At 49.4% G+C, this 25,949-nt stretch overlaps 1 protein-coding gene across 1 annotated transcript in view; it reads left to right on the top strand.

Annotated features, from left to right (window-relative positions):
- The window catches only part of LOC142289823 (multidrug and toxin extrusion protein 1-like), a 131,304-nt gene that overhangs the window by 3,139 nt on the left and 102,216 nt on the right, over positions 1–25,949 (top strand). Inside the window, exons 2-4 of the mRNA XM_075333753.1 lie at positions 5,684–5,785; positions 14,537–14,605; positions 20,837–20,985. Coding sequence (XP_075189868.1) covers positions 5,684–5,785; positions 14,537–14,605; positions 20,837–20,985 — 320 coding nt within the window. The remainder of the gene's footprint in view (positions 1–5,683; positions 5,786–14,536; positions 14,606–20,836; positions 20,986–25,949) is intronic.

The raw sequence follows: 25,949 nt of genomic DNA, 5'->3' as shown, positions 1-25,949 counted from the left end.
TTCTATAACTTCTCACGTAAATGTATGAGGTGTGTTGGTTTGACTGTAGTTCAATGAGGCAACTTAGGGGTATGATTTTGTCTTTACTTAAACTCTTAAACCTTTCTGAAACTTGGACCTCAACTTCAGTGGAGGACAACTGTGATCTGATTGTTCCAACATGACTGACGTCTGCAGTCTAGAAATACCACCATGAGTCACTGAGGTGCAACCCTGTACCACAAAGACTTGATAAAGCCACTGATGGACGGGAATAGATTAAAAGGCCTAGATCAAAATTTGCAACTTGTAATCCAGTAACATTTTTATTCAGACATAAGATCAAACAAATATCCAACCAACTGACCCTCACATCCAACAAATGTGAACAGGTGCTCGCTGAAAAATCATAGTAACTATAAAATGCATACAGCTGCACACTGTAAAGCCAAAAACCATTATAGCAGGAGCATAGCTGCCTATACATGGAGGTTTGTAGTCCAAATAGTGGTATTTTGCCCAGACACGGATGTTTTTAACCTAGATAGTGGCATTTAAGTTAGGTTCCCGGATTACAGATATATACCTTGCCGTTGGTTTCCGGGCTTACATGCATTGGCCAATACATAAACTAAATATTTCGCTTTTGCAGTAGTGCAGTGCCATATTTTCCCTTGTACATTTTTGGCTTTTCAGTGTGCAGCTGTATGCATTTTATAGTTACTATGTTTTTTTGGCTAGCACCTGTTCACATTTGTTCGATGTGTGGGTCAGTTTTTTGGATATTTGTAGTGAGTCTCTTTCTGACTGAGCACTCCGCCCTAAGACCTGGCTGTGTTCTTAACCATTATAGCAGGAGCCTCGCTGCCCATACATGGAGGTTTGTAGTCCAAATAGTGCCATTTTGCCCAGACACAGATTTTTTTAACCTAGATAGTGGCATTTAAGTTAGGTTCCCGGATTACAGAGATGTACCTTGCCGTTGGTTTCCGGGCTTACATGCATTGGCCAATACATAAACTAAATATCTCTCTTTTGCAGTAATGCAGTGCCATATTTTCCCTTGTACATTTTTGGCTTTTCAGTGTGCAGCTGTATGCATTTTATAAGACCAAACAGGCATAAGCATATCTATATATATAATTGCCTTATTCTGTCTGTCTGTCTGTCTGTCTGTCATGCTCCGAAATTGTGTCCTTACGGGGACACAAAGCTGATTGGCCGCTGGGCTCGCCATGGCCCCGCCCCCCCACACGGATTGGCCTCTCGCCCCGGCTCTCTGCAGGCCCCGCCCCCCTCACGCAATCCACGCTCGCTCTGGCCCAACTGACACGGAGCCCCGATTCCCAGGTGAGTACACACACACATCACATCACACTCACTCTCACACTCACTCTCACACACACCTCACACATCACAACATGCTGGGATATCTCTTGCTTCTACACCGGCTCCGTCAGGATCCCGGCAGCGCCACACATAACCTTGCGATGCTGGGATCTTCACGGAGGCCGTGAAAGCTGGTAACCATTATACACATCGGGTAACTAAGGTCCCTTAGTTACCCGATGTGTATCATAGTTACCAGTGTACACCGGCTCACACTCACTCTCATACACACCTCACACACACATCACATCGCATCCACACATCAAGGTCCTGCAGCTGCGGAAAATACAGACACATAACAGCACACACACACACACACACATACACACACAAATCAGATCACACTCACACACACCTCACACATCACATCGCATCCAAATACTCACAACATCCTGGGATATCGCTTGCTTCTCGGCCTCGATACTGTGCTGTTGTGATCTTCCAGGACCTGCCGGAGGATCACATGGCCAGAAGCATGTGATATCCCCGGATGTTGTGAGTATAAGCGCGTATGTGCGATATCGTCAGTGTCTGTGTGTGTGAGTGTATGCGATCGGGTGTGTGTGAGTGGATGCGATCGGGTGTGTGTGAGTGGATGCGATCGGGTGTGTGTGAGTGGATGCGATCGGGTGTGTGTGAGTGGATGCGATCGGGTGTGTGTGAGTGGATGCGATCGGGTGTGTGAGTGTCGGCAGAGGAGCACGGCGTGCTGGAGGAGGCTGGGAGCAGAGAGGCTGATCATGGGGAAGGCTGGGAGGAGAGAGGCTGATGCTGGGGGAGGCTGGGAGGGGGAGGCTGGGACGAGGGAGGCTGATGCTGGTGGAGGCTGATGCTTGGGGAGGCTGATGCTGGGGGAGGCTGGAAGGAGAGAGGCTAATGCTGGTGGAGGCTGATGCTTGGGGAGGCTGATGCTGGGGGAGACTGGGAGGGGAAGGCTGATGCTGAGGGAGGCTGGGAGGAAGGAGGCTGGGAGGAGAGAGGCTGATCCTGGGGAAGGCTGGGAACGGGAGGCTGATGCTGAGGGAGGCTGATGCTGAGGGAGGCTGGGATGGGAAAGCTGATGCTGGGGAAGGCTGGGAGGACGGAGGCTGGGAGGAGAGAGGCTGATCCTGGGGAAGGCTGGGAACGGGAGGCTGATGCTGAGGGAGGCTGATGCTGAGGGAGGCTGGGAGGGGAAAGCTGATGCTGGGGAAGGCTGGGAGGAAGGAGGCTGGGAGGAGAGAGGCTGATCCTGGGGAAGGCTGGGAGAGGGAGGCTGATGCTGGAGGAGGCTGGAAGGAGAGAGGCTAATGCTGGTGGAGGCTGATGCTTGGGGAGGCTGATGCTGGGGGAGACTGGGAGGGGAAGGCTGATGCTGAGGGAGGCTGGGAGGAAGGAGGCTGGGAGGAGAGAGGCTGATCCTAGGGAAGGCTGGGAACGGGAGGCTGATGCTGAGGGAGGCTGATGCTGAGGGAGGCTGGGAGGGGAAAGCTGATGCTGGGGAAGGCTGGGAGGAAGGAGGCTGGGAGGAGAGAGGCTGATCCTGGGGAAGGCTGGGAACGGGAGGCTGATGCTGGGGAAGGCTGATGCTGAGGGAGGCTGGGAGGGGAAAGCTGATGCTGGAGAAGGCTGGGAGGACGGAGGCTGGGAGGAGAGAGGCTGATCCTGGGGAAGGCTGGGAGAGGGAGGCTGATGCTGGAGGAGGCTGGAAGGAGAGAGGCTGATGCTGGCGGAGGCTGATGCTGGGGAGGCTGGGAGAGGGAGGCTGATGCTGAGGGAGGCTGGGAGTAGGGAGGCTGGGAGAGGTAGGCTGAGAGAAGAGAGGCTGATGCACACACACACACACACACACACACACACACACACACACACGCGCGCGCGCGCGCACTGCACAACACACCACACACACACACACACACTGGGAACCACAAACAACTGCCCTACACAGACACCCACACACACAGACAACGCTGCACACACACAACACCCAACACACAAACACCGCGGCACACACAAATATACGCACATACCGCACAACACACACATTGCACAAAACATACCTCCCCCCAAAACACACCACACACACACAAACCGCGCAACACACACACAACGCTACAGACACACAGCGCTCCACAAACAACGCAACACACGCAACACACATACAACACCGCTCTCACCCCCCGTCACACCCAGACAACACCCAGAACATGTACAGCGCCCTACACAAACACTTGGTAACTACAGACAACAACATCTCTCTCTATATATATATATATATAACAAAAATCATACATGAACTACACAATACGTAAATTCTAGAATACCCGATGCGTAGAATCGGGCCACCTTCTAGTTACTTATAATGTTACTATAGCTGCACAGTTACAGCCCAACATTCAATGCCTTAGCACCTTTCCCATCAGTTAGCCTGTTGCCACAGGAGAGACGACATGTGGTGCAAATGTACGGTGGGCCACAGTTTCTGTGCAGAAATTTGCTATGAAAAGTGTCCTGCTAATATAATATTGCATATAACTTAACAAGATGAGCTTTCTGTCCCGGACTATTATATTTAGATATCTAGCAGGGCTACTCATAATCCTGCACTCTCCTCCAATTGACTCAGGAAGGAATGTACAATTTACAAGGTCTCTCTGAGGTCTCTGTTCTGTCACACCATGTGGTCGTTGCTAAACCGGACATACACATTAGATGGCAATTGGTAGAATGATGCTTCGTCCGAACATATGTCTGACTCTCTTAGCTGACTCTCTCACACAGAGGAGCACTCCTGTGATCTTTATGAGAAAGCCATCAGCTGACATGTTGGCCAGTGGTTTATCTCTGGGAGAACAATGGGAGATAATAAGAACTAATATTTTGAATTTCAGGTACCACTAGATCAACCTGAACTAAATTATATTACAGGCTTCTTCAAGGGTTATGCGACACTGGCAATGAATACGCAGCTACATGTGTAAACATTACTGTGCTTTTTTTTATATGTCACAGGAATCTAAGTTCTTTGGCTTCTCTGAAGAAGACTAAATATTAATAGATTATTATTATAGACATTATTCCACCCAGCAAGGCTTGATAACAGCTGATCGGTGGTATTACGATCTGTAATAGATTGGTCATTGCACATAGGCTGTGTAACACTCACCAATACAGATGGTAAAGCAGTGAGCAGGAGAGGACCCACTGGACTACAGGGGAACCCCAGACTTACCATTTAGTGGGAGGACTTGACAAAGCACCCACTGCGAGGACGATGCCAGGTGACACTTCCAGGGAAGTGACGGGGTCTGCAGCAACTGACCCCCAGGACATGGGGACAAACATTCAAAGTCTCTAGAATGGCAAGGACAACCGGGAAGACTGAGGCAGACGGCATGGCCAGAGTGGAATGGACACCGGTGTAAAGACGGAACCAATAGACATGCAAGGACACTGTACACTGTAATGGAAAACACAACGGATAATAGGATTTGACAACTAGCTGGCTAGGGAACAAACCACTAACTAATCATCTTGATCAGACACCTCCCCTAGTGGGAGGGTGCTTTAAGTACTTATTGCCTCTAAGCGATAGAATGAGAGGCACTTCCAGGGAATGACATGCTGGCTCTTTAAGAGAAGGGCAGCGGTGCGTGCACATGCCCTGGGAGCACTCCTGGAGGTACTGTGCGGTGTGAACAGGTCTCAGGGGAGAGCAGCAAAAAACACCCACGTGGAGTACCACGGGGAGGCTGTGCAGCGTGGTCCTGCTGGCCACGGCGGTGAGTGAGTGAGCATCCCTGCAGGAAGGAGGGCAAGTGGGGCAGGGATGCAAGCGCTACAGGCTGCCATTGTTCTTGACACCAACAGTCTAGTTTACATAGGACAATGTGTTGCCAAAAACAATGATCTCTTGTTCAGCACAAAAGATAATTTCAAATAACAAATGCTCGTTTTACTCATTCGTCAGTTGATCAGGCACCTTGCTTAGACTGCAAGAATATCATGAAAAGAACACTCCTAGGAACAGTCATTCACGATAATCATGCAGAGTAAATGGGCTTGTATATTGAAAATTGAGATTATGCAAATGTGCCTGATATTTAGTGCACTAAATACCAAGGACATAATTTATTATTGACTCAGCACCTGTATTTTGTCTAGTTTGTAACTTTTTTTTATTTGAATCCAATTCTTTGTTCTAGTTGCAGCTCTTTTCAAGACATATAACTTCTATGTTAGCAATATCTGCAATTTTTTCAACATAAAAATCACATTCTTATGATATATTGTATTATATAATGTGTAACAAACTTTTTTTTTCTATAAATCTTAGGTGTTCCTAAATTTGTTGGATTATGTACCAATTATTGTAACCTGTGTATTTGTTGGACATGTCGGAAAAGTAGAACTGGATGCAATGACGCTTGCCATTTCTGTAAGTTTACTTATATATATTTAGAACTAACTATATAAGAAAACTCACTGGCACTCAGGTCGATAATCTTACCAAAAGGGACTACAATAATATTTTTTTTTAGTAATAAGTACATTTATTTAAATTGTTTAAACTGTTTAAAAATGTTTAAAAATGAAGCCGCTAATAGGCGCTCAGCACGACAACCTAATCACTAATGATTAAAAAATGTTAAGTTAGAATGAAGCCGCTAGTAAGCCAGGGATACCATGTGAATATCTCCAAAAATCAAAAAGTATAAAATATTTAATGCACTACTGCGCTAAACATTCAAATAAAAATCATATTTACCTGTTATCAAACTGGATGATGCACAAACTGTTATTATTCATCCCTTGATGTCAATAAGTGCATAAATTTCCTGATAAATAGAAAATAGTAATATATAATTATTGCAATAATGGTGCTAAACTACTACCAGTGACACTTGTAGTTGTTAGGTTTCACAGCTAAGATGGAACAACATAGAAGATGATTGAGGAATGATGCTGAGGTAATTGTTTGTATCAAAAAAATCATAAAAATGCTGAAATATGTGAAATGTGCAATTTAGTATAGTATCACATTCATCAGCAAAAATGCTGGCATTAATATTAATGATTAAAGGTCAATAAATACTTCCTTGACATTAATCAAATTTTATAATAAATTACTGTAAAACTAACTTGATTACGATTTATATACTCACTGTTTGATGAGAGAACAACGTGGTAATCTTGTATGCGACCTCTGTGTTATAAATTGCAGGTTCCCAGAATGGTTCTAATCTAATCTTGACAATTAGGCGGGCTTTGCACGTTGCAACATCGCAAGCCGATGCTGCGATGTCGCACGCGATAGTCCCCGCCCCCGTCGCATGAACGATATCTTGTGATAGCTGGCGTATCGAAAATTATCGCTACGCCAGCTTCACATGCACTCACCTGCCCTGCGACCGTCGCTCTGGCTGGCGACCCGCCTCCTTCCTAAGGGGGCGGGTCGTGCGGTGTCATAGCGACGTCACACGGCAGGCAGCCAATAGCGGCGGAGGGGCGGAGATGAGTGGGGCGTAAACATCCCGCCCACCTCCTTCCTTCTCATTGCAGCCGGGAGGCAGGTAGGTGATGTTCCTCGCTTCTGCGGCTTTACACACAGCGATGTGTGCTGCCGCAGGAACGAGGAACTACATTGTACCTGTCTCTGCACCGGCATTATGGAAATGTCGGAGAATACACCGATGATACGATAACGACGATTTTGCGCTCGTTAATCGTATCATCTAGGATTTACACACTACGATGTCAAAAGTGACGCCGGATGTGCGTCACTTTCGATTTGACCCCACCGACATCGCACGTGCGATGTTGCAACATGCAAAGCCGCCCTTAGACTTGCTACCTGTTGTGAGCAAGTCATTCACAGCTGGGAGATTAGAAACCTGGACATGCTATGCAATCCGACCTGCCTCCAGCCAGCAGGCAAGGACGGAATAGCTGTCGTGACGCCCTGGCCTATCAGGTCGTCACAGGGTATTGTGCAATCTGCCCTTCTGTGCAATATCTACCTCCTCCTTGGTTACGGGTCCCTAACCTTTGGCGTTGCCAAGAACAGCTAATCAAAATCCTAGGAACACTCTGTACCACATGCGCCAGACACAGCAGTGGACGGCTTGAGTGGAAGAGGGTCGCCCACTTGGGGGGTTGGTTAAGGGGAGGTCAGGAGTGTCAGGAGTCAGGCAGTGTGTGAAGTAGCTCTCAGAGAGAGAGGAGGTGAGGAGCTGGGCTCCTTGGAACTACTAGGTAGCAGACGTTGGTCTGGGCCTGGTAGGAGCTGGACCCCGGTCGCAGGGGATCGTGACAAGGGGCACGGACTGTTGAGGAGGACAGCCGGCGGCCTTGTGCCATCACCGGGCAGGGGCCAGGGCACAACAGGGTACGTGGACCCTAGGTCAGGGAGTAGCTTCAGGCAACCTGACAATATACCCGACGAGGACGGAGCCTTCAAGATCCATTCTCCACCCGCTCCAAAATCGGGGTACTAGCGCAACAAGGGGGATAGGACTTTCCACACATATGGTCCAGAAAATCCCAAGCGTGAACCCTGAGAGCAAGCTCCCTCAGTTAGCCACACTCGGCAGTGGGACCTGATTAGTTCCAGACTAAAGGGACCAACTAGAAGATAAGGTGCCACGGAAAAAGGTCACAGACTAATAGGCAACACCAATAGAAACGGGACCCAGGCGTGCTCCACCCTCAGCGACAGCGGTGTCCAGAACTTTGGTTTACTACAGTTGTCAGTGTCAGCGTTATTGGACTGAGTGAGTAGGCAAGTGACCCTTACCGTCCCAACGGCACATCCCAGTCACCATCACCGAGTCCCGGGGCATCCCCCCTACCCGTGGAGGGGTTAAACACGTAGCTACCCACACCATCGCCACCGGGTACTCCCAATCGCAGCGGTGGTACTTGATCTTACTTTTTTACTTTCCACACCATCCCCTGTACATAACCTCCCTTTGTTTGAGGAGCCACACGACCCCCGGGTCCGGAGCCCTCTCGAGCCACCGTGGATCTGGATCTGAGCAGCCCGGCTGCTCACGCGGGGGCGACACACCCTCAAACTAAACTTGGCGTTACGAACAGGATCCGAGCAGGATCCACTTACCTGGGTGACGTGTGACTTGAAGACCGAAAACCGCAAGTCAAAATCCCTTTTCCCACCAATTCTGCCATCTTCCACCATCTTTTCGAGCCAAAACGCAATGTTCCCCGCGAAAGCGCGCAAAGCAGAAGCCTCGCCCTTCGTCCTGAGTGTGAGGCCAGAACCGGAAGTTCTCAGGGGGCCACATCGCGCAAAGGAGTGCTGAGTGAAAACAGAGTGGGCGTGCCGGAATGTAACTACAGTGGAAGAGAATCAGGGATGCCAGGACTCTGCCATAATGTTCCTGGACAGCGCAAAGTCAAGATGACAGAACAGCACGGCTACTCAGCAGAGGCTCCTGGAGAAGCTCTGCGGATGGAGACGCGGAGGATGGCTGCGGCAGTGCAAACCCGTGAGACTGAAGTTGCACGAGAGGAGCGGGTAAGCGGTTACCCAGTCCCAGTTGATTTCACTAATCCGGCCGATACGGCTGTGGGATCCGAGCCGCCCCCGCTCCAGGCCAGCACTCCGCCACCGTTGCCTTCACCCTCCGCTGCGGCTGACCCTGAGGCGCTGCCCTTACCACCGTCAGTGGACCCCTCGACTTCTGATAGAGATGACCAGTCCGTGGCTTCTGACCAGATTGAACCGTTTACCGTGGACTCGGAACCAGAGGCGATGGAAGAAGGCGATTCAGGTTCTAGTACCCCAGAGGCTGCATGGGTGTCACATTATGGAGGAAACGGCTGCAGGATGATACTGTCGTCACGGGCACAGATGGCATTGGAGATCATGGACATGGAAGCAGAGTCCACTTCAGATGAGGAGATCTCAGTTGATACGATGGAAGTAGTGCCTATCTGCCGTTGCTGTGGTTTACCAGGGCACTTTGCAAGAGTGTGCCCAGGAGGTGCCCAACGCTAAAGGGGACCGGAACCTGCATGTTTTGAAGTTTATTAAGGACTGTCACCTTTGTTGAACATTCTCCAGTGTTCAGTGAAGGAGGCTGTCAGGGACCGGCTGAAGGGTTCCTGATGGAAGGCGACAGACAAGTTTTCCTACAAGAAAAACAAAGACCAAGTAAAGCGGACCACCTCATATTTGTTGTAGTATACATAGACCCTATAGAATACATACAGAAACTTGTGGACAAGAAGGGGTATTTATCATGTTTTTGAAGTAAAACTACTGTACCACAGTTGTGAAAAAGTATACAGTTTTTCTTATTACAAAAAGTGCAAATATCAAAATCACATGTGATGACAGTTAGTAGTTAGACATACATAGTTAAAATCCAATTAGATGAGACAGAGAGAGAAAAAGGTCCCAGGGAGGGAGACAGACTACCCCTTAGCTAAAACTGGGAAGAAAGTGGTATTACTTTATCCCAGGGGGGAATATAAGTAACCAAAGATATCAATAGTATATCCCCTGGACTAGTGGAGTGATGGAATGTCCATACATTAAACAGTAACCAACAGGATAAGGTCCAAAACAGGGCCTGAGTACACCAGTATGTAACACCACCAGAAAATACACAACATAATCTCAGATAGAAAAAAAAAATAAAAAAAAATATCATACAGTGGTGGGGAAATTAGCACCAGAAGGACCTACCTGTGGTATGTATATCACCCAAAAAGGGAGTCTGTTAGCCTCACATGTGGACCCGGTCCCGACATGTGTTTCGCATGTGCTTCAACGGGAGACCGTAACATGCGAAACAAACCCCCATGGTTCTGGGAACCTAACCTGCAGTACTGCCTCCACCAGCATTCACAAATCCTAGTTACACCTCACACCACACCTGTCAGGCACACCAGTGGGCTGCTTAAGCTGGAATAAGGGCAGTTCACCTAGGGGTCAGACAGAGTGGTGGGAGGGGGGAAGTCAGCGAGGGAGGAAGTGGAGCACAGAGCAGAGCTGAAAGGCAGAACAGAAGTAGCTCCCAGTGAGTGAGGAGCTGGGGAGTATCAGCTCCCCAAAGAAGGAGAGTAGCCCTCGAGCTGTGAGGAGCTCTGAGGAAGCTGGGAGTTGTAGCTCCCAGGGGAGAAGCAGACTAGGTCGCAGACGGTGATCTGGACCTAGAGGAGTCAGACCCCCGGTCACAGGGGATTGAGGCAAGGTGCCTGGAACCCATCAAGGAGAATGGTCAGCAGCCTGGTCCTATCACCGGTCCGGGACCGAAGGCACATTGGGATACACAGGCCCTAGGTCGGGGAGAAGCTTCAGGCAACCCGGCAATTAACCTGCGGGAGGACAGGGCCTTTATGGACTGTTCCCACGAAGATCAGAGATCGGGGGCACTAGCACAACAAGAGGGATAGGGCTTTCCTAGCAAGCGGCCCACTGAAATCCCAAGTGTGAGCTCCTGAGAGCAGGCTCCTCTACTTAGCCACAGTGGGGAGCGGGGCCCCGAAAGCTCCAAGCTACCGGGCCACAACGGAAAATCTAAATTGGTGCCAGGAGGCAGGTCACGGACCACCAGACAGTGCTGCAGGGGACGAGACCCGGACGAGATCCCCTCAGGAGACAGCGGCAGTCAGAGACTTGGTTTACCCTGTTGTCAGTGTGGCGCCCCTGACCTAGTCAGGCACCACTCAGTACTGCACCCATGCTGGGGGCAGTACAACACAGGTAATCCAGAAGGCTGATCGGGGTGTGGTTACACAGGCGCATAGTAACCAGGTCTCCCACATGGACCTTTGAAGGGACCCCTGAGGAATCCAGAAGGGGTGTGGCCTCCATCTCCACTCAAGGGGTGTGGTAGAGAGCCTGGTTGCTAAGTTGCGGAGGCAGGCACAGAGGGGAGGGAGTAGTGAGCCATTCAGTTAGTGAAGCTCAGGGAGAGGAGTCAGTCAGAGGAAGTGGAGGTGAGAAGTCGCGTCTGGAGGGCAGATCAGTGAGCAGAGCCCTTCCAGACACTCTACCGTTCGTAGCTGCTGGCGGGGGAGAAAGGGCTACCTGGTAGTGCCGCCCGAAAACCACCTGAGGCCGGAGTGCAAGGAGGTGGCTGAGTACGGGGACTGCCTAATGGACCCTGCCCGTACGGGGTTACAGGTCCCAGAGCAGGAGCCCATTCAGTTGGCCTGCTCAACCTGCAGGTGGGGGTACTTCATACGCTCCACCATAACACCACAGAGTCTGCAGCCACGTAGCAACGAGAGGGCGCATAGATCACAAGAGGCAAGCAGCCGGAGTGACCTGGTGCAGGCTACAAGCAAACGGGCCGAAAAAGGGGAGAACAGGCAGAAGCAACTTCCCTGGGTGACCCCGTAGGACTACAAGTCTGGGTCACCACAACAAACACAAGGGCTAGGAAGGCGAGTCAGTAGCCACCCTCATAAGTCAGCCTGAAGGAGCTTGGTTTCCACAGCACTGCCCGGGTTACTCACCCCTGCTACCTGAAGTGAGTAAAAACCCTGAAAAACATTCTTGCTGTGCGTGTGAGTCATTCTGCGACCTGTGGTTCCACACACCTACACCGAACCCTGGGGCCAGCCTCACTCTCGGGAGGCCACTACATCTAACTGCATTCAACATCAGCCCCAGGCGTCCCCTAATCTGCAGTGGCGGTTGCCCTGACCGCAATATCGAGAGTGGCGTCACGAATCCTATAGAAGTCAACCTACCTGTGACCAGAAGGACCCAGGATGCGCCGTCCCTGAAGACCCTGAGATGACCTGAAGGTAACGGGGCACTGGGCGACACATCAGCGTCTGCTTCATTGCTGTGTGAGTACCCGACTGACCCCTACACTGCAGCCCCGCATCACCATCACTGCAAGCGGTTCGCATTTGACTGTGCACTAAGCGTACCCGAGCCCAGCAATGCTCGCTCGAGTGATTAGCATATGTAAATAACCCGCATTCTGAACTTGAACACTGATTTTTTTTTGTAAAGTCTGCGTTTGGTTCAAACAAAGAAGTTTACTGTTCGGGTTCTCATCTCTACTCGTAAGTAGTTTGCAGTAACTCTATGTGTTTGCATATTTGTGAATCCTCACAACATGGACTGTGAGGATTCTCCAGTGTCAGAGCTGGTATCGGCAGTCAGTTGACCACAAGTATGCGTTATGCTTGGCCCCCCAGACAAAATTCGACTAGACTGTTTCAAATGTAATGTGCGAGATCTGGAAACAGTCTAGACGGATTCTGTCTGGGATTATGCATATCGCATTCTTGCGGTCACCTGACCACTGTCCTCAGTACTGACACAAGAGAATCTACAACGAACAGTGCACATAAAGTGAGGATTCACAAGTCCGCAGTCACATATAGGTACATATAGTGTGACTGCAGACTTGTGGATTTTGACTGGGTTCACACAGGCAGGATAGGTTTTGGTTCAGGCAGGATACAAAGTCACAGGGACCTGACAACAAAGTAACAGGTGAAAGACACACACTATACTGAAGTTTCTAAGGCACCACCCTACAAGGGAGAGTGCCTTACCTACACAGTTCTTCTCAGCCGTAGGCTGTGGACACCTGCAGAGTGCACGCGCTACTGTGCCGCCCCCGCGACAGCCGATGGGCTGCTTGGACCCGGATCCACAGTGTCTCGAGGGGTCTCCGGATCCGACGCGGGGTCGCGTGGCTACCTCGGAATAAAAAGCGGGAATGTTTTTGGGTGGTGAATGGGATAATGTTTGTGACGCCACCCACGGTGTGTGGTAATGGGAGAGACCACCGCTGCGGTTGGGGAGCCCGGTGACAATGTTGAATCAGCAGGATGTTTAACCCCTCCGGGGGAAGGGGTTCGGTGTCCCCGGGCCCGGTGATCAATGGAGTGGGGAACCCGTCGGGGGTGAAGGGATATCAGGTACTCACACAGTCCAAAGTCACTGACGCTGACACCAGGTAAACCAACCTCTTGAATACTCTGCAGCTGTTGGTTGAGCACGCTGGGTCCGTGCCCCTTTGGTGTTGCTGGTTGGTCTGAAGCCTTTTCCCTGGGCACTGTGTGTCTCTCGTATGGATCCCTTTCACTTGGAATTACTCGGGTCCCGCTCACCTGCGTGGCTAGCAGGGTGAGCTTGCTCTCAGAGTTCACGCATGGGATTTTCTGGATAGTTGTGGGAAGTCCTATCCCCCTCGTTGCGCTAGTACCCCAATTCTGGGGTGGGTGGGGACGGTTCCTGAATACTCCGTTCCCGTCGGGTGAATTACTGGGCTGCGTGAAGCTTCTTCCCAGCCTAGGGACCGCGTACCCCGTTGTGCCCTGGCCCCTGCCCGATTGTAGCACAAGGCAGCCGGCCTGCTCTCTGTAGCAGCAGCGTACCCCCGTCACTACCCCCTGCGACTGGGGTTCCATCTCCTTCTGGCCAGGCCAACGTCTGGCACCTGGGATGGGTACAGGAGCCCAGCTCCACAGCGTGACCTGTCCTGTCACCGCTGTCTCACTGCTCAACTACTACTCAACTACTGACATCTCTGCCCTCCCTCTTCCATCCCTCCATCTGGGTGGCCCTATTCACCTCAGGCTGCCCAATGGGGGTTTGGTGGGTGTGGTGCAGAGTGTTCCTCAGGATTTATGTACACCTGTTGGTAGCAACACCAAATTGACAGGACACGTAACCAAGGAGGAGCAGGTACCATGCATAAGGGCAGATTGCACGGCACCCTTTTGATAACCTGATAGGCCAGGGCGTCACACTACCCCTTTAAGAAGCGGGGAGCGTGCACTCCTTAAGCAGGTTGTCAGGAGACCTGCATGACATGCGCAGGCCCTCAGAGCTGAAGACAGCATCGGGATCTGGCACATATGGAGCATGCAGGCCGATCGCAGCGGTGAGTATATTGGTATCCCACACACGTGGAGCATGCATGGCAGTCGTGGCAGTGAGTATATCGGCATCCCTGCCGGGAGGTGCGAGGTGAGCCATGCAGGGACACTGGCGTTGTGTATTTCTTGTAGACAAAGACAAATTGTGACTTCATAGGGCTTTCTGACTTCTTCTGGGTCTATACAATAGGTTAATGTGTTGAACTTAATGTGCCTTTTATCAAAGTTAAGGGCTATGTGACAATAAGTTTCAATGAATTTATGGACTTCTACTAATTGACTAAATATGTGCCTTATTTCTCATCAGTTTACAACAGTGACTGGAATGGCTGTGGGATTTGGACTAACTACTGCATGCGATACTCTCCTATCACAGGTAATGGCATATATAACATTGATTTTCTCCCTCTACTTGAAAGGAATAACGCCATAAGCAGAGCCATGAGTGGAGTGACCCATGATTCTGCTTTGGAAAGCAAGCAGGGGTTAAAAGTGTAGCAATAATGGGGTAGTATGTAGAGTCAAAAGTTTAACAGGTGGTTATAGGGGGTTGGTCAGCAGTAAGTAGGGGAATATATAAGGTGAGGTAAAGGGGGAGGTCTTCAATTGGTACGTAGGCACCACTGCAAAAGTACCTGTGCCCGTCTTCACCTTATCATGTTGACTGCAGGATGACATCTTTAGAAGATCTGGGGCAGGTGAGGGCTGCTCCCGGCGATGCTGATGGAGCAGAGGCCCAGGCGAGAATGCAGGAGATTCTGGGAGGTGCGGCTGCAGAAGCTGAAGCTACATCAATGTAGGAGGTGGTTGTGCCCCTGTTATGGTTATGCTATATATACTGTATATATTATGTCTGTGCTATGTATTTTTGTGCTTATACTAAGTATGTTGTATAAGTACTGTCAGACATTATAAATATATGTGTTAATATATCAGTTCTGCTAGCAAGGTATAGTTTCGACTGCTTTTACACTATGTTTCTTTATTATGCGTCCTGAACATTTTTTTGCAGCAAAAGCGGATCCAGTGCAAATAAGTTTTCATTTCAATGCATTTGCAATGGACGCGCGTCAACGTGCGTTGACATGCGTTTGCATGCGGTATAGTGAGGATCTTGCGAGTTGCAGTATTTTAACATTTTTCAAAAACGCTACTTGTAGCATTTTTGAGATGCGTCCAAATACTGTTTGTTACTGGATCCTAACTATACCGCACGCAAATGCATGTGAACGTCAGTGGATCCTGACTATACCGCACGCAAACGCATGTGAACGCTAGCATGCTGATAGACAGGATCCTGTTGGGCAAAAACCAGCCTGGCGTGATCACAGAGTCTTTCTCTCTCTCTCTCTGTGGGTCTCTCTCTCGGTCTCTCTCTCTCTCTCTATCGGTCTCTCACTCTCATACTCTCCGATCACGGGCGCGGCGCTGCACGGCTGTCACACTGCTCTGGCGGCTTCTCCTCTTTTGAAAATGCTGGCTGCTCATTATTCCATCTTGTATTCACTGCTTCCCCCGCCCACCAGCGCCTATGATTGGCTGCAGTCAGACACGCCCCCATGCTGAGTGACAGCTATCTCACTACAACCAATCACAGTCGCCGGTGGGCGGGTCTATATCGTGCAGTACAATAAATAAATAAATAATTTAAAAAACCGACGTGCAGTCCCCGCCAATTTTGATACCAGACAAAGTAAAGCCACATGGCTGAAGGCCGGTATTCATAGGATGGGGAGCCCCACATTATGGGGAGCTCCCCAGCCTAAAAATATCAGCCAGCAGCCGCCCAGAATTGCTGCATCCATTAGACGCGACAGTCCCGCACTCTACCCGGCTCATCCCGAATTGCCCCGGTGCAGTGGCAATCGGGGTAATAAGGAGTTAATGGCAGCCCATAGCAGCCACTAAGTCCTAGGTTAATCATGGCAGGCATCTATGAGACACCCCCAATGATTAACCTGTAAGTGAAAGTAAATAAAGACATACACCTAAAAAAATCCTTTCTTTGAAATAAAAGGCAAAAAACTATCCTCTTTCACCACTTTATTAAAATCCTCAAATACCCCTCCAGGTCCAGCGTAGTCTGGGGCCTGCGGAGGTGGGCGGACCTATAGTCAGTCATGTGACCGACCATCCTGTTTCAAGAGAAACTGGCTTCACTAAGATGGTTGTGGTCCAAACTGGCGATGCTCCTGTCAGTGGCATCCCTTCTACACCATGAGAACCGGCGGCGACAGGACCCTCTGGTATGGTGGAGAGGATGCAGACATGCAAAAGTTGGAGGTACCAGAGATCCAAATCGTGGGATGTTGCCTGGCCAGCTGTCAGCTCCCTGGTGGTGGTGCCAGGTCGGAGCGCGATGGCAAGCAAGGGCTGCACGGTGCCTAAGATAGAAGACATGGTTCTGGGTTGGTCGGATGTCAATCATCTGGATTCTAGTTGGTCAGCTGGTGGGTGTCACGTAACAACGTAGCCTGGTGAGCATAACTCTGTGTTTGCCTAATTTGTCCCTAGTTTATTTTATCCGGGGGTAGGTTTGAGCCAACCCAGGGATTTGGTTAGCTGGCAGAGTTTGAGTGGTCTGGAGTCAGAATGGGAAATATTGAGAATTTATTAGGGGGTGTTCGGCATTGTTAAAGAGCTTGGATCTGGCTAATAGGAGCTCACAGGGGACCCTGTCCCAGTTTGGAAGCCCAGGCCTTACACTTTAGGGCAGGGGGTCGGCTAGTCAGACGGCAGGGCATCGCAAAGTAGCGGTGTATCGATGTAAGCGCATAATGGAAAAGATAAGGAGGAGGATCAGATAATTTTGGATAACAGGGCAAAGGGGGAGGTATGAAAAAAGAGGTAAAAGAAAAATTCTGGAAGGATGAATACGTGGAAATATTTTCCCTCCTTCCTTTGGAAATATATAATTTAGTGATGGGGAAAAAAGATGAGAGTAAAAAAGAGGAGGAAGAGAAGAGTAGATGGCGGCTTATTCCGCAGATGTTGTAAATTGGTTGCAAGCGTTCACCATATTAGCCAGCATTATAGGGGATAATGCTCCAGAAAATTGCTCTGGTCTCTTTTGCTACATGGATGCTATTGGAAAGAAAAGAGAGCCAGCACGATCTGAGAGTGGCATGCATCATATAAAAAGTGCAAATTCGCGGATTTATTCCAACTGTACTATAATACAAAATGAGATTTTTAGCAAATAATTGATCAATTGTTTGAGCCACCCCTGCCACTTCACGGCAAATCTCAATATGGGGGTCCTACTTTATATTATGTATTTCATGTGCCATGCAGCCTCCTAGATAAATAAATTAAAAGCAGAACCATATTGAAGCACACATCCCTGTAACCTACTGTATATATAACAGCTTTCATGTCGCAAAAAGAGGCAAATGCGGATAAAATCACCACCATGCCGTGCACGCCTGACTTTGGTTTGCAATATATTCCTCCTGTTGATGGCTGTTCACATTCAGCTGCCTCACCTTTTTTCCACAGGCAATGCTAATTAAGCACCATACTTGGGTCTGATCCGCCTTGATTTATGGTTGCTGGTCAGGCACTGTGAAGGACAGTTCTGATATTGTCCTGGCGTGTGTGACGTCTGCTGCGCACGCTGGTATATGGGCTGCCTTTTATCTGCAGTTGTATTCAGGGTACAGGGAGAATCACACATAGCGTCTCAATGTTTTAATAAAGGGAAGTTTAGATCTAGGGGAGATGCTACAAATAGGGTTAGCCCAATGATGGTTCTAGAGATGGTTCCCTATCTAAATAGGTATCCCAACCAGGTGAAGGTGTTGTTGTTAGAGGGAGTTTATTGTTCACGTTTTAGGAGTCTTGCTCCACCACATGTAGTTCTATTTTCAGTAAAAAAAAATGAAGTCTGCTTATCAGCACCCCCTGGTGGTGGGAAAAAAAAGATTAAGCAAGAGGTGCTTGCAGTCGCATGGCGGGTACTTTTGAATCCCCCAATTGCTTAATTTGGTGATTTCGCCTTTGATGATGGTGCCAAAAAAAGAGCTGAATAAATTTCAGCTTTTACAACATTTATCGTTTAATAAAGGCTGTTCGGTTAACAATGGTATTGACTCTGATCTTTGCTCTGTGGTGTATACATCTTTTGACGCAGCTCTAGATTGGGTTAGAGTTTATGGAAAAGGGACATTGTTAGTTTTTTTTAACAATGCTTATTTTGTAGATACAATAGATGTTTGCCAATGCGATGCTCGATCTCATGCGTTTTGTTCAAAACATTTAGTTCATCTTTAGAGTGGGTGATATGCAAAGTAGCTGGGATATTGTAAGTGATCCTCTGCTTGGCCAATGTTTTGTTTCTCTTTATGAATGGTTCACAAGTTTATCAGTGGTTATTGAGATCTATGGGGTGGGTAACGGGCTGATTAGGTGTCCCTTTAGCTAAAAAAAAGACAGAAGGTCTTTCGACTTGCATTAGTTTTTTAGATATTACTGTTGATACAATATGAATCAAATGCAGGTTGCCAAATTAGAAGATAGCAGACAGCATTCAGGGCGCATAAAGAAAATTTAGCGTTAAGGCTGGGTGCATAAAAAATTCAAGGCGCCTAAAGAAAATGCAGTGTTAAGGCCAGGCGCATAAAGCAAATTCAGTTGAGAGATCTGCAGTCTTTTTTTCGGGAAGTATAACTTTGCTTGAAGGATTATGCCAATGAGGTGGGTTTTTTCCCGGTGTTTGGCGGCATCTATGGGATCTTGTTGGTGTGGGAAGGAATTTTGGAGAAGTACAATGGGCGGTCGCTAATTATTTTGGAGGTGGTAGAAAATTTTGACTGCAAGCTTTTTACTGTACTGGCTTGGGCGCATATTACAAGTGGCGATGGAGTGTGTGTGAATGGCCGACCTGGTGGACAGAAGGAGAGTTCATAAAGAATTTTACGTTGCTAGAGTTTTTTCCGACAGTTGTAGCGCTGACGATTTGGGGTGACCTTTTCAGCAATAAAAAGATTTGTTTTCATTGTAACAATATGTCGGTGGTAATGGTTATTACTAAGCTGTCGGCATCGTTGCCACCGGTGGTTCAGTTAATACGCCATTTTGTTTTGTGGTGCCCTTGAATTTGTGGGTGGTGGCAGTTCATGTGCCAGGGGTGGTGAATTCAATTACTGATAATTTCTCTCATTTGCAGTAGGAATGTTTTTCGTCTTTGGCACCGAGTGCGGAGTCCCATGGCTGCGTATGGCCATCAAAGCTTTGGGAGTTTGTGTCTGAGCGCTGGGTTAATTAATTAGAGCATATCTCATGTACAGTACGTGGTTAACATATAAGACTGCTTAAGAGGAATTGGAGACCTGGAAGCAGCAATTTGCTGAACCAAGGTCAGAAGATGAATTATTGGGGGCATTGCTTTGTTGGTGAGTTGGGTGGCTGCAGATAGATGGTCAATTTCAAAAGTTAATAGTTTTCTTGCTGGGGTAGCTTTTAGCTGTAAGTTTAGGGGTCTGATAAACATCACAAACAATGCATTAAAAGTTTTTAGGAGGGGGCTTACAAGAACGGATATGCATAGGCCAGTTTCATTCAAGCTTTTGGAGGAAGTGGGTGCTAGGCTTTAGCATGTGTTTATTTTTTACATTTTGAGGAGACACTGTTTTGTTTGTATTTTTTCATGAGCCTTTTTTGAGATCTGGTATCATCATCTTCAGTTAAGGGGGAGGTGTTTTAGGTCAGGACGCAGTAGTTCTTAGCAAGTCAGTTGAGAAGCCTCTACAATACTGTAGTTATGGATCTTTTGATCTATCATAGGTTATATCCTTTACAAGGCCTGTACATAAAGAATATTAAACGTTTCTAGAATAAAAAGTGCTTTACAGTGCCGTACATTACAAAACTAATATGGTCATACATTATCTACATCATAACACCAAGAAGAAATTGAATGCTGCAAGGGGAGTAAAGGCCCCGTTACATGCAACGACATCGCTAATGAGATATCGCTGACGCTCATCCGGCCTCGTTAGCGACGTTGTTGCGTGTGACACCGCTAACGATCAAAAATACTCACCTAATCATTGATCGTTGACACGTCGTTCAGTTTTAAAAAATTGTTGCTGGTGCTGGATGCAGGTTGTTCGTTGTTCCTGAGGCAGCACACATCGCTACGTGTGACACCCCGGGAACGACAAACAGCAGCGTTCCTACGTCCTCCGGCAACAAGGTGGGCGTGTTGTTAGTGCGGCTGGTCTCCGCCCCTCCGCTTCTATTGGTGGACCGCTTTGTGACATCTCTGTGATGGCGCACGAACCTCCCCCTTAAAAAAGAAGTTGTTCGCCGCCCACAGCGACGTCTCTAGGAAGGTAAGTACGTGTTACGCGTCCTAGTGATATTGTGCGCCACGGGCAGCAATTTGCCCGTGACGCACAAAGGATGGGGGCGGGTGCTTTCACGAGCAACATCGCTAGCGATGTCGCTGCGTGTAAAGCGCCCTTTAGGGATGCAATTGTGGGTACCACATTCCTGTAAATTTGGCAAATAATAAAAAAAAGAAGAAGAAAACAAACCAATAATTTTCTTAATCCTAGGTTTGGGTTTTTTATAATTACAAATGGCAACTTTTTTTTTTGTAAAGATTTATGGTGGAAGAAACCTCAAGTACATGGGCGTCATTGTTCAGCGAGCGATCCTTATCCTATCATTGGCGTGCTTCCCATGCTGGGCTTTGTATATCAATACAGAAAGTATTATGCTGCTTTTTGGGCAAAACAAAGAAGTATCGAGGTAAGCTTTCAATAATAGAATTACTGTGGACATCTGCCTTGTAAAATTGGTAAAGGACCTGGGCAAAACATTTTGTGAGGTAAACCAGGGCTGAACATTTCTAGCCAAGTTCAGAGGCTAGTAGTCTTGTCCTTGCTATGAACCACATGGCATTCATCCTTATCACTTCCCATAATCTGATCTTGTTGATGCCAATGATTTAAATTATGTTTAAACTGCCTGTGGAATATCATTTTGTAACTTTTATCTTTTTTTTTCTTTATAATTGTATATTTATATCTTATTATTCTTTATTCAAAGATATAAAGATGTTGACGTGTACATACTAACTTGCACTTATTAACCCGTTAAGGATGAAGCCAATTTTGTCCCTAATGACCAGGCCAAATTTTACAATTCTGACCATTGCCACTTTATGAGGTTATAACTCTGAAATGCTTCAATAGATCCCGGTGATTCTGACATTATTTTCGTGTCATATTGTACTTCATGATAGTGGTAAATTTAGGATGATATTTTTGGTTTTATTTGTGAAAAATCGAAAATGTGACGAAAATTTTTACATTTATTTAATAAATTACATTTCCCACATGTCTACTTTACATCAGCGCAGTTTTTTTAAACTAATTTTTTGGAGTTAGGAAGTTAGAAGGGTTCAAAATTCATCAGCAATTTCCCATTTTTTTCAACAAAATTTACAAAACCATTTTTATAGGGACCACATCACATTTAAAGTCATTTTTAGAGGCTTAGGTGACAGAAAATACCCAAAAGTGACAACATTCTAAAAACTGCACCCGTAAATGTATTCAAAACCACATCCAAGAAGTTTATCAACCCTTGAGGTGCTTCACAGGAACTAAAGTAATGTGGAATGGGGAAAAAAAATCATTTTACCTAAAAATGTTGCTCTAGAAACAATTTTTTTACTTTAAGAAGAAATAACACAACAAAAGGACCACAAAATTTGTTACCCAGTGTCTTCTGAGTGCGCTGATACCCCACATGTGGTCAGAAACTTTTGTTTGGACAAAAGGGAGGGCTCAGAACAAAAGCAGCAATATTTTAATTTTGGAACAGAAATGTGGCTGAAATAGATTGCGGGCACCATGTTGCATTTGCAGGGCCCCTAAGATACCTAAACAGCACAAACCTCCCACAATTGACACCAATTTGGAAACTAGACCCCTCGAGGATTTTATCCAGGGGTATAGTGAGCAGTTTTAACCCACAGCTACTTTATAGAATTGGAAAACTTTAGGCCGTCATATTGAAAATTTTCATTTTTTTCACAAAAATGTTGCTTTAGCACCAACTTTCTCACTTTTTCAACACGAAACATTAAAAGTGGACCCTAAAGTTTGTTTCCCACTTTGTTGTGAGGGCTGTGATACCTGACATGTAGTTGTGTCGCCCTGGGCAAGCCAGGGGACACAGGTCACACACCACCACACCCCACATCCCAGGTAGGCACACCTAAGCTGAACCAAAAATCCTTGTTGCCTTCCTCCAGGAGTCTGATGATGCACACCAGGGGGTGGGCCAGGCGGTTGGCTCCGCCCACCAAGGAGCTCACAGCTCTGGAGGCAGGAAGTGTCAGGCAGTCAGCTCAGGGAAGAGCTTGAGAACAGAGTTAGAGCCCAGGGAGGGCAAGTGTAAACACCTAAGTGAAAGTAAAGAGAGAGAAGTGGTAAAGGAGGAAAGCAAGTGAGGTGACAAGAAGAAAGGAAAGCCTGAGAGCCCAGCTTTGTGTAGGGCCAGTACAGCAAGGTCAGCGACGGCGGTGACTGTCCGGAGGGGGACCGTTTGGAAGTTCCTGGAAGGACCCCGTTGGCTGTGTGCCCGGTGGTCTGGAGCAGTGTTCCAAAAGACAGTCAGCACCAGGGCAGGGGCCTCTCGGACCCCGGCAAGGCTAGGAGTCGCCAAATTTGCCGAATCCGTCAGTGAAGGGGACGTAGATTCCCCCAACAACCAAGTCCCGATTGAAGGCAACAGTCCAACCTGTACAACAGAGGCACCGCCACCGCCAGGGCACCAGTCTCTGAGGGCCAGCGCCTGCGGGCAAAGTGTAGTGCTCCTCCGGCCCAGCTTGAAGCCGGGGAGCGGGTTACCGGTGGGGACCCATCGCAACCATCCGTACATACAGGTGCAGGGAAGAGAGACATCACCATCACCTGCCCGTCAAGCAAAGCAGCCGTCTGTGGGACCGTCCTACCAGCCGTTTGGTTTACCGTACAAACTGTGTCACGTCTCAGGCTGAGTGAGTACCACAGTGCCGCAAGGCACAGCGCTGACCCCGCGTCCCTGCGCCCACCAAGCCCTGCACCTCCCAAGCCATCACCGGGCCCCGGGATCACCAACCCCTACCCACGGAGGGGCAACACAACACCTGGCTGCTCCCCATCACCATCCCCGGGATCCCCGCATTAAGCAGCGGTGGTGCTACACATCACAACAACCGTGGGTGGCGTCACGGACATTATCCCAACACCCCAAACAACCCCCCCTTTCACTCACGGGCGAGGAGTGCCGCTCGAGGAAACCCCCGGGATCCGGCCTACGGCTCGAGCCACCACTGAGCAGCCGGACCCGAGCAGAAGGGGTGAGCGCGGTGTGCTGACACCCTCCTCCCCGCCCGCGACAACTTGGCGTCACGAACAGGATCCTACCGCTCTGCCGTCTGGTAGAGGTGCGCCTTGTTACCGCCGGAGGTATCCGGCAGAAAAATTTCAGAAGCCGCCATCTTTGGCGCGAAAAGTTCCCGCTCGAGCGTCTTCTCGAGCAGTAGAGGCGCGAAGGCCCAAAACCCCGCCCCGGGAGAGGAGGGGCCGGAAAGAGCTAAGGGGGACGCGATGGCGGCTGGACGCATGTAAGTGTGACGGTGCAAGCCAACACCCTGAGACCCCCGGTCTGCCGACCCTAACGAACAATGTCCGCCCCACCTAGCTCTGCAGAGACTACCGAGCGGGTGTCGGGAACGGCGGCCTGGCTGAGGGCCCGGGCGGCGGGGATCTGCCGTCATTACCAGAGTCGGATCGACGGGCTGATGGAGCAGTGGGCCGCGGAGGTGGAGGCCCTAGTTGCGGTGGCGCGAGTGTATGGAGTGGAGGCTGTGATGGAGGAGCGGGAGAATGACCCACGCCCCTGTGTCCCCGAGGGACCGGCCGCTGCGGCTGAGGGACCCGGTCTGCCCCTGGCTCCTGTGTTACCTCCGTCCTACTCGCTCGCGCGCTGCACCGAGCCTGGCCTGTCGGGCGTGCATCCCTCTGTGACTGCGGCGGGGGCAGAAGATAGCGACTCCGGGCCTGACACTGAGCCCGTGTCGGAGGAGGAAGAGGGGGTCGCTGCCCTGCCTGGCCTGGAGGCCACCTATGTTCCCCGAGCCGGAGGCAACGGGCATCGGGCGATCCTTCCACGCCGTGCGTGCTATGCGCTGGAGGGGCTGGTGCCCATGTCCTTTCACCCCGAGCCGGGTGAGGAGGACGAAGATACCGAGTAGGGCAATGGATGCCCGCAGCACCGTCCCCGTTGGGACCACCTGTTTGGTTGAAAAGTTTGAAAGTTCTGCAATGATAAGAGAAATGATTACCGAACAGTAACCTGATTTGCTTTGTGGTTTGCAACCGGCTGGAGCCGGCACCGTTGTCCCCGTGGGGACCGTTTAAAAAGTTAATTTGCATGGGAACTATCCATGGACAAGCCCGTGAACTTGCAGGGCAACCACAAACGTTAGTGGCTTGTAAATATGTTGGGTACCGTTACCGTTTCCGCAGGCCGCCTCTGGAGAGGCAGGTTGGAGGGAGGGCCCTGAGCAGAGCAGGCCAGGGCCCAGCCACCAAAGGAACCGGTGGCTACCCTCTGGAGGGGAAGGACAGATCTCGCTCGGGTACCGTGTGCTGGACTGTGGGTCAAGGGGTGCTGCCTGGGTTTTAGGGGCAGCATCAGGGCCAGGTTACTTGGGTGGGAGAGAGCGGAAACCGTGACCGTATACCGTTGAAACGTTAAAAGTAAATGTGCCTCCCGTCTTGGGAAGAATTTAAAAATGTTTTGCATGTTGTTTAACCCTGTTATCCCCTTTTTACAGAAAAATAAAACCGGTGTAGGACGGCAGCCCGCGGACGGTCTGCGTTTTGCTAAGGGGTAATGTGTCGCCCTGGGCAAGCCAGGGGACACAGGTCACACACCACCACACCCCACATCCCAGGTAGGCACACCTAAGCTGAACCAAAAATCCTTGTTGCCTTCCTCCAGGAGTCTGATGATGCACACCAGGGGGTGGGCCAGGCGGTTGGCTCCGCCCACCAAGGAGCTCACAGCTCTGGAGGCAGGAAGTGTCAGGCAGTCAGCTCAGGGAAGAGCTTGAGAACAGAGTTAGAGCCCAGGGAGGGCAAGTGTAAACACCTAAGTGAAAGTAAAGAGAGAGAAGTGGTAAAGGAGGAAAGCAAGTGAGGTGACAAGAAGAAAGGAAAGCCTGAGAGCCCAGCTTTGTGTAGGGCCAGTACAGCAAGGTCAGCGACGGCGGTGACTGTCCGGAGGGGGACCGTTTGGAAGTTCCTGGAAGGACCCCGTTGGCTGTGTGCCCGGTGGTCTGGAGCAGTGTTCCGAAAGACAGTCAGCACCAGGGCAGGGGCCTCTCGGACCCCGGCAAGGCTAGGAGTCGCCAAATTTGCCGAATCCATCAGTGAAGGGGACGTAGATTCCCCCAACAACCAAGTCCCGATTGAAGGCAACAGTCCAACCTGTACAACAGAGGCACCGCCACCGCCAGGGCACCAGTCTCTGAGGGCCAGCGCCTGCGGGCAAAGTGTAGTGCTCCTCCGGCCCAGCTTGAAGCCGGGGAGCGGGTTACCGGTGGGGACCCATCGCAACCATCCGTACATACAGGTGCAGGGAAGAGAGACATCACCGTCACCTGCCGGGGAAGCAAAGCAGCCGTCTGTGGGACCGTCCTACCAGCCGTTTGG

The sequence above is a fragment of the Anomaloglossus baeobatrachus genome, chromosome 2, assembly GCF_048569485.1.
Source record: "Anomaloglossus baeobatrachus isolate aAnoBae1 chromosome 2, aAnoBae1.hap1, whole genome shotgun sequence".
Classification (NCBI taxonomy): domain Eukaryota; kingdom Metazoa; phylum Chordata; class Amphibia; order Anura; family Aromobatidae; genus Anomaloglossus; species Anomaloglossus baeobatrachus.
The sequence above is the reverse complement of the archived record's forward strand: the minus strand, read 5'-3'. Positions and strand labels throughout refer to the sequence as shown.